The 9,439-nt window shown below is 33.6% G+C and overlaps 1 protein-coding gene across 1 annotated transcript in view; it reads right to left on the reverse strand.

Moving 5' to 3' along the window:
* Positions 1-6,027: 6,027 nt before the first annotated feature.
* LOC105617199 (glycosyltransferase-like protein LARGE2) overlaps positions 6,028-9,439 on the reverse strand; it is a 5,821-nt gene continuing 2,409 nt past the window's right edge. Inside the window, exons 6-11 of the mRNA XM_012198764.1 lie at positions 8,569-8,871; positions 7,848-8,044; positions 7,643-7,784; positions 6,615-6,745; positions 6,429-6,521; positions 6,028-6,277 (exon numbers count right to left, since the gene is read on the reverse strand). Of these exons, the coding sequence (XP_012054154.1) occupies positions 6,172-6,277; positions 6,429-6,521; positions 6,615-6,745; positions 7,643-7,784; positions 7,848-8,044; positions 8,569-8,871 (972 nt within the window). The 3' untranslated portion in view covers positions 6,028-6,171. The remainder of the gene's footprint in view (positions 6,278-6,428; positions 6,522-6,614; positions 6,746-7,642; positions 7,785-7,847; positions 8,045-8,568; positions 8,872-9,439) is intronic.

Genomic DNA, 9,439 nt, shown 5'->3' on the forward strand with positions numbered 1-9,439 from the left:
TAACAACAAACAACATTATATATATATATATATATATATATATATATATATACTCCTCTACCGATCCAAATTCACTTCGGGACTTCAAATTAATTGAACGTTACGCGCGGTGCGTTCCAATTAGCAACAATTACAGCTCGATTGTTAACAATTGTGGCATATCGCGCATAATATCCGAATGCGCGCGTAAAAATTATTGACTAGTTCTCGTACGATTGCAAGCAATCAAAAGGACAACGCCAAGTGTAACGTGGACGAATTGTTAGATGGACATGATTTAAAAAGATGACGATATAAAAAGATGACATGTCATAAACGCGGAGTGAGGAACAGAATTCATCGCGTCCCCTATTTTGAGATACGTTCGATCGCTACAATTCTACTGACGACAATATATCGTAAAGTAGAACGTCCATGCGAGCTATATATCATCAACCAGCGAACGCGTACGGACTTATGGTCCCGAATACCTGATGGCCGATAAATCGTCTCTCCTTGAAACTGGAAAACATGTGACTCGTCGAAGCGCGGGGCTTGTCACGCGCACAGCCGGCAACACGTTTTTCTTTTGCATTGAAGTTAATGTCTCTTCGAACTCATTCGAACTCGCTTCTCTTTTTTCTCCTCTTATCGCGATGCGATTTCCATGATATGAGTACATACAAGTGGTCCCTCTTGGCGGTTTATCCTCGGCATTATCCTCGCATTATCCTCAGTGGTGGTTAACGCTGTCGATCCAGTTCCGTTCTCGCACAAAACATCTGGCTACGATACATCGTGATAAGGAGTGCTTTACGTTTGCTTACCCTCCCCCCCCCCACACACACACACACACACACATATATATGAGGAGCCTCCAGTTGGCGATATTTCACCGCAGGTAAGGGTAGGTAGAGAACGTTCTTTAACTGCGAATTTATCGCCAGCGAACCATCCACTCTTTATGCTTTTGTTACCTTTTTTATCTGGGAAGATTAACGTTTCCCTTTCTCTAACTTTAGCAGGGATTTCGGACGCGATTGTATACAACTTGTTGCGATTGCGCACGGCCGCGATTTCCGCGGCGAAGCGCCGAGCGATCGAGGAAACGTATTTCGAATGAATTCCACGTGAACTTGCCTTACCATTGAACGACACTTGAATTCAAAGGGCTCTCGATCAATCCCATACCCTTGTCTCCCGAACTCAGCGGCGACCCGGATCAGCGTTGTTCAAGTAAAACACGACGGATCCTGCTCCATAAATGCATATATTCGAAATCGCGATATATTGAGAAGACACTTTATGTCGACCGTAAACTCAGCGCTTCTTCTCTTATGCAATCGCACGAGAAGTTTCGATTTATTAAATACCTCGGTATCTCATGCGCGAACGCAGATTAAAATAAAAATTTCCTTAATCCTCCAGACGTGAGTCTCTACTGGATTTATTCAATTATATCCTTGCTGACGATAAGTCGATCTATTGGAGAGAGCTACTCAATTATAAATCTCTTTGTTCAAAAGTATTAGAATTTAATTTTCTTTATGTTACCTCTGCATATTTGAATTATTTTTATTAAAATATACGTACCCAGTAAACATCAATTAATGGTAATATAATACTAATGTTATATTCATATTCAACAATATATAACAGTTACGTTGAGAGAATTTACTACAACAGTTTTTGAGTATGAAATTATAACATTGATTTTACTTTGATTGTATTTACTGGCTATTTATTTTTATGTCATTTTATTTCCTTGAAATTAATTAATGCCTTTTATTTAATATAAGTGAGCCCCAGCAGTAATTTTAGCGCTAGTTCTGGAGGATTAAGATAAAATTTAGGTTCGAATGAAAAAAAAAATTTCGATTTCTTATCTTGCATCCTGTGATTTTGTCGATTAAAATCTCTCCTTTTAGGATGTTACATGTTATTCGGATCGCGATACGAATATATAATTTAATATTTTATTTTATTTAGAGTAGATTATTTCAATTCTTTTTTCTTATCTTTGTTTTTCTTTTAAAGCTATTTCTTTTATTTCGCATTCTGATTATCTGCTTTTGAGATCGATTCGCGGGACGCGTAAAACGCGATGGCCAAGAACCATCCGGAAAACTGAGCTTTTCGTGCCCGGATTACGCCAAACAGTATTAAGCGCTCGATGACTACGACTCGAGTGCAAACTTGACAGCCATCCGGGTGAGACGCGGCGGAGAAAATAGCAACGCGGTCGTGTCGCCTCGATTTTTCGCCGTGCCACCGCGATCGACGAGCTCGACAACTTATTGCGGAATGTTACCGTCTAACTCTCGTGCGAGAAAAATGTTCAGTCGCGATGCGCCGCGACAGTCTGAGAAACGTTTCCGGTTTCTTGTAGGCCAGTGCCAACCGATTTTCCAACCACGATTTTTCTATCTTCGTTTCTTCTCGAATCGTCGAATCAATGCATGCGGAACGCGTCGTTCCATTATGTTTGTCTCTTCTTATACGTAGACTTGTATTACTCAGCAGCCCGAATGTGTCGTGCAAATGAGAAGGAAATCGCGCTTTCGATTCGAGCGTATGTGAAAAATCGAGCTCGCACGATCGGAGAACATCGCAGAACAGTATTTTAAGCGGCCTAGCAAAGTCGCGGCTTGCCTAGATCGACCTCTGTGCCGTGCTATGTACATACACTTTCTCTCTCTCTCTCTCTCTCTCTCTCTCTCTCCTTCTTTCAATTGCACTCTATTCGTACATGCTGTTCATATTGTAAATGATACACAATGGAAACTCGCACGGCACGGGTTCGGTCGTCATCGGCGCCACGAATATATTTTTGTAATTTTGTATTTTGCATTGCGCCTTTCTCCGCGATCCGACGTCTCACTCGGCCGATTATTCCAAAGGATCGATTTCCATTTGTCGATACCATTGTTCAATCCTCGGACGTTTGATGGGGGCAACATGAGATCTACGCACATTCCATGTAACACTGTGAGAAAGTGCTGCGCGCATCACAGTTAACGAAGCGAATGTACGTACGTCATACCCCGGCATCGGAAATAATTTATTGATTGTCACCGCGTGAATTCTGAATTGCGATTGCGACCACGTCACTTGTGCGTTCTACTCCGCGAAGTTTCAGTACCGATCGATCGCGAATCGAGTAACACCGATCTTGTCTTTTTACGATCGACTGCACTTTTGTACGAAGCCCTCTCTTTCTCTCTCGTTCGTATAACGAGGCACTTATTAATTCTTAACAACGAAGTAATCGAGATTTAAACAAGCTTTTTATTTCTATTCGAGGAATAACTGAGATCTTCAAATAAAACTCTTAAATATCACCGAATCAATTGAACGTTCAATCTCTACCATTCTTTTTTATTTTTGTACATAGTGTAGAATTTCAGTGGACTATTTCAAATTATTCTCGATCTATTGAAAATATTCTCGTTTTCGTCTGTTGAAGATTTTTGTTCAGTTATAATTACGTTCCAAGATACATAATTTTCCATTCGTTGGTAGAGTAAAAAGAACATATTGCTAGAACTGACATTATCGGGGACAAAATTAAAAACGCAATTTCACACGAATGAAAACCAACGTCATTAAACACTTTCATATCGTGATGTTGTATCGGAAATTCTCAGCGCTCAATTATCTATCCAACTGCCAACTACAACGCAATGTCGTTTGCGTGATATTTCAAATATCGTGCACGCACATTCCTCGCTTCCAATATACCCTTCGATTTGTACGTGCTCGTGAAGTGTTACAATAATTTACATTAAAATAGGGTAATTTACGACTAGCACAAGCAAGCTCATTTAGGCTGCTCCGATTTGTACGCGGTACACAGAAGAGAACTTGACACGGTCAAAATTTTTGTCGAAATTAATAACATTGGTGTCATTTCAACAATTTTAATATATTCGCAAATATCACGCATATCATTATCATTTACATGATTTTAATATCATTGATTATTAAATTTTATTATAAATACTTTTACAATTTAGATTTGTCGTATGATTTTAGTGAAAACATTGATTATTAAAATTATTAAATATTTTGAATAATTATAAAATCAATTTCGAATTTTTATTTTCTATTTCTTACGTACAAACGTTTAGATACTTGTATATAAAATGACAAATATGAACATATTAAATTTACGATATGACGCTTCATTCTTTCTGCCAATGAGCGGTCAATCGAAGGTACCGTCCAACCAGTAGATTGGTCCAACTTACAATCTTCCGAGAAATTATTTCTGGATCTAATTAGAACACTTTTTATAAGACGCGTGCATTTTATAGAACATAGTTCAGTGAAAATTTACACAGACCTAAAACGGATCACGCTAAATATTTAGTATTTTGCATTTGTTACAACATTCTGTGGGATATAATAATTATATACTTAATATAATTTGTATTCTGCAATTACAGCATATAAAATTATTACGTATATTTTAGCAAGCTCTAACTGCTGTTTTGTTTCTTTAAACAAGGATTTAAAAAAGACATTTAAAAAAAGACATAAATTCTTTAGATTATATGCATCTTTATAAGTTATATGCATTCTTGACATAAGTAGAAATGGTCAAAACAGATACTTCGCTTATTATTTATGTCTATAAAGAATTCGCTGGATTTTTGTCAAATATACATAAACAAATTTACATTCTTTTTATAGCGTGTGAAGTGTTCCGTAAATAACTTAATTATTCTCTCTCAAGACTGACAATCTTAGAGTTAGGACAATATCTTCTGTATTTTATGTATTTTATGAATGAATATTCTCGTTATTTCTCGATAGAATTACGAAACAACGCCATCATGAATTTTGTTTGAATTAACTTTGATATGAAATATGTTAAATTGTTCCTTTTAAAGAGATATAATTTGTTATTCCACATATAGTGAAACATACGTATAAACATAAATAATTATCATTGATTAACATCGATCGAAGCCAACTGAGCTGTGTTCATTTGCTTCTATTACCTGTTACAGAACAATGTTGTTTAGTTGATAAGTCCTTTGCCTAACGCATAAACAATTGTTAAAACTGCCTAATTGCCGCATCTAATGGCGCTAAATTTCAATGAAGGAAGAATGTAACGTGTACGAGTAAAATAATTAAATATTGTAGGAAACACGTAAATACATCGCTAAATATGCATAATAATTCTGTTAACACACATGTCGAACTTGACAATGTCGTGTAAGGATCGCATCTGGTTAACTCGTGCTTAACGAGTATTTCTCTGAATCATTATGAATCGCAAATCAAAAAGAAAATTATCATTTTATTGACGCAATTTCGTATCACGGACGAAGAGTACTGTGAGATTGTGGGCTAAGGAAAATGTTTTTATCGAGATATGTAAGCCGGAATGATAATGTGAATGTAAATGATTTATATATGCATGTCGTATGTTGTAGATAATAATCTTCGAAATGTAACATCCGCGTTCTCGCCAGGTTCTACATGAGGTAAAAATATCAATGATCGAGAAAAAATTTCATTAAAATATTTTTACCGTTATTCCTACTATGTATTCTTGCTATTTGTACGATTTATTACTTTTATATTAATTTTCTATATATACTATGTTTTAATATTACTATATTTTTTAAGATATTACTATGATTATTATATTTACGCTATATAGTTACTAATGTCGCTATTATTGTCGTCATTACTGTAATTATTTATAAAAAAAGATACCTTGCCTTGTAATGAACGTCTCAATTTTCAATGATTTAAATATAAATTTTCGGCCGAAATTATGATTTGTATGTACAATGTATTAACATACTGGCGCTGTAAATATTATACATATTTTATAAATGAAATATTTAGTGTGATTGTAATATTACAATAATGTACTGAAAGCACCACTCTGTACACTCCACTAAATATATGGGTTAAATTTTAATAAATATTTCCCGATCCCAAATCTGATCCATTTTTATTTGTTTTTCAGATATTTTTATTACAATTATTTGGCACTGGTAAATAAATAAATAACGCATGTTTTATTTAAAAGGAGGTATATTTTTGTTAAGAAAATAGCTGCAATACACAGATTTTCATAATATATTCACAAATTTTCAGTAAAAATATATAATACTCTTATCAATATCATTATATTTTTAAAATTATACGTTAAAATTATAGAATTTCTTAAATTTTCTCTTCTTTGGTCTCTTTCTTTAGTTTCGATAGTGCAGTCTCGCCGTATTTTGTCATTAGCTCTTTAACAAATTCATCCTTCAACTTTTTAAGACATCTGTAAAATAAGTAGAAATCCAAAAAAAATTATAGCAAACAGACATCTTAACTTTTTTATAACGTATAATATATATCATAATGTTACAAATTCTAATTACGAATTTTTTAAATAAAAGATCCTATATGATATGCTATATATGCTATATTACCTTCTATAAACAGAATCTGTTCTAAACTTGCCAATATCTAAACTAGGTGCATGAGGTCGATGTATAATAAAAGTATCTGGCAAAACGATATATCTGTAATTTCAATTTTTGATTTTAATTGTGCGCTATATGTTAATTAAATTGGAGATATTTCATTATTTAATGAATAAAATTACTATGCTTTACTTATAATCTAGTGCCGTTAAATGGGTCACGTAGGAAACTTTATTCCATCCAAATCCGACAAATCGGGTGTCGTATCGTGGAGCAGATTTTGAAACTATTATATAAGGCTCGAAATCTGGCTCCCATGAAATCTACAACAATTCCTTTATTATGTATTCATTGTTTTTCTTATATGGCATATATGCAAAAAATTTTTTGGAAATTTTAACAAACTAAATAAATAAGTGTTTCTTATAGATTTTGAGTCTAAATCTGAATTCTGAAGGCGTTTTGCTCTATCATGTCCAATTTTTTAGATAATTGAGAAAAATGATGGCTCTTAAAGCTATTTACGTGAGTGGAAAGTTTTTTAACTTCAGAAATGGATATTTTAAGCCCATTCTACAATTGCATAAGCATAATTGTAAACGATTGCAATTGTAAGAATTGATCAATCACAGGCGAATTCTTTTCATATTTGACTATGATTGATCAATTCTTACACAACTGCAACCATTTACAATTGTGCTTACGCAATTGTAGAATGAGTTTTAATTTTGGAAATAAAATAACTATTAAAATATTCATTTTTGAAGCTGAAAAAAAAACCTTCATGCAAATTGTCTGACTGTTTATTATACAATAGTATTTTACATCGATTTGTTTTATGATATGTTAGGCTATATTTAACATTAGTAAATTTTCTTCTTACACTTAATGTTTTTACATAAATACATTTAAATCAGTTCTGCAATCACATTTAATGTTACTTTTGTTCTTTCTTGAAACGTTTCAATTTTCACAGATTTTTTATTATTTTTCTCGATTATTTCACCTCTAATAAACTGGACGTAATGGAACAAAATGACTTATAAATTCAAATTCAATGACCCAAATCCTTAAGAAACACCTACTTTGATTTGTGTTTCTCTCAAAGTTTGTTTTGCGATCGCGTATTATTTATCTTTAGCAATGTATCTAATAATATGTAGGGTGCTCTCAAACCCGGTATCACTGGCAATTCTTGTAATTACGGATCTCGCACGCACTTGGTAAGGCTCCGTACTGTTTCGCCAAAAGCTGTAATTTGTGGCAGCGTGTCCTTGTGTCCAAACATGATAGCGAAACGTGTATAAAATACCGCGTTTAAGAAACTTCAGTAGTTCATCTTTGTTAATGGGGAATGTGAATCTGTAAGAGGCGATTTTTCTTGATAAAATAATTCATTTTGATATTGCGAAAACGATGAATTACCTATAGCGTTCGGTTTCGAATGCTGGCACAATCAGAGCTACTTTATCTGATTCATTGATATTCAATCGGTTAATATAGTTCATGATATTTTCATATAACCCAAATTGCGGAAGAAAATCGACATCTAGTTGGAAGACGAATGGAGTTGGTACGTATGATATCGCAGTGTTTCTTAAATAATTGATAGGATAAAGATCCTAAATGGAAAGTAATAATTTAGATAAAAACAGAAATCGAATATATTAAGTTCTTATCTAAAATAATGCAATGTAACATATATTTTATATTTAGCATATCATCTTAAAACATAGAATTTCATGTAATATGATATTTTTAATTCTTCATATCCTGAAAATTATACAGTTTTGACTAAAAGTATAAATCACAAATTGACGTAAATATTTTATATTTAATTAACATTTTATATAACAAACGATAAATTGAAAGACAATTTTGTTGAAAATAAAATAATATTTATTTTTGTAGCAATAATTTTATAATTTTATAATAATTTTAATATTTTGTTGTTTAAAATTTTTTCTTAATCTTAATCTTTTGTTAGTTTTTCTTTGGATTTTTCTAAGAAAATGTAATAAATTGAAGGTGTTTTATACTTTTACGGCCAAGGCTATAATTAAGAAATTGCATCTCTTTTATTCTGCGATGTTTTCTTCTAGAGTACTAATTTACTGTCGCTTTTAGAAGCACAAAGACAACGCACCCCATCTTTGTACACGACGTGATAAGCGATGTTCCTTCTCGTTCGCAAATCCACGGAGCCTCGCACAAAATCCAGGAAATTCTGGACCTCCGCATCGGTCAAGTAAAGCGCGACGCTTATAGTCCCCGGCCAGTGTTTCGATAACGCTTCCAACAGTGGTATCCTTTCGATGCTACACTGAGTGACTAGAGCAACATCCGTTGGCGAATACATGTTATATTCATATTCGAGAAGAAAAGGGTGCGTGCGATATAAAATAGTAGCGCCTTTCTCGAATTCTCGACACGGATTCGATTCATTATACTAAAAAACAAAGAAATGCGCATACAATGAGAGTCGTTACAGTCGTATTAAGTAGGGGAGAGTTGCTAAAAATTGTACCACTTAAATTATATTTTATTATATTTTCCATTTGATATTGATTTGATGCTGTATACAAATAAATATTGAAGATTATAGCTTGATTTTTCAGGCATCTATAATCACAAATTTATTTGTCAACAATAACAAATTAATTTGTTGTTCTATCTAACATGTTGCAGTAGGATTATTAATCTTATATTTTTAATTATTTTCATTCATTTATTAAATTCGATATTTTCAAAGTATACGCGATTTAGAAGACCCACAGATATGACTTAGGTCGGGTTCACATCTTGATGGAAAAGCGGAAAGTGGAAAAGGGGAAGCCAATCGAAACTAGCGATAGTAATAAGCGGTACATTTCGCTTCTATCTTTCCACGAGTTCTGATTAGCTTTTCCGCTTTCCGTTTTTCTGTCAAGGTGTGAACCCGACCTTAGGTAAGTGGTAAACATTCAGCAACTTTCTTAAGATATCAAGGGACTTTATAGGCTCTCTCTCTCTCTCTC

This window comes from Atta cephalotes (genome assembly GCF_000143395.1).
Source record: "Atta cephalotes unplaced genomic scaffold scaffold00012, whole genome shotgun sequence".
NCBI classification, from domain to species: domain Eukaryota; kingdom Metazoa; phylum Arthropoda; class Insecta; order Hymenoptera; family Formicidae; genus Atta; species Atta cephalotes.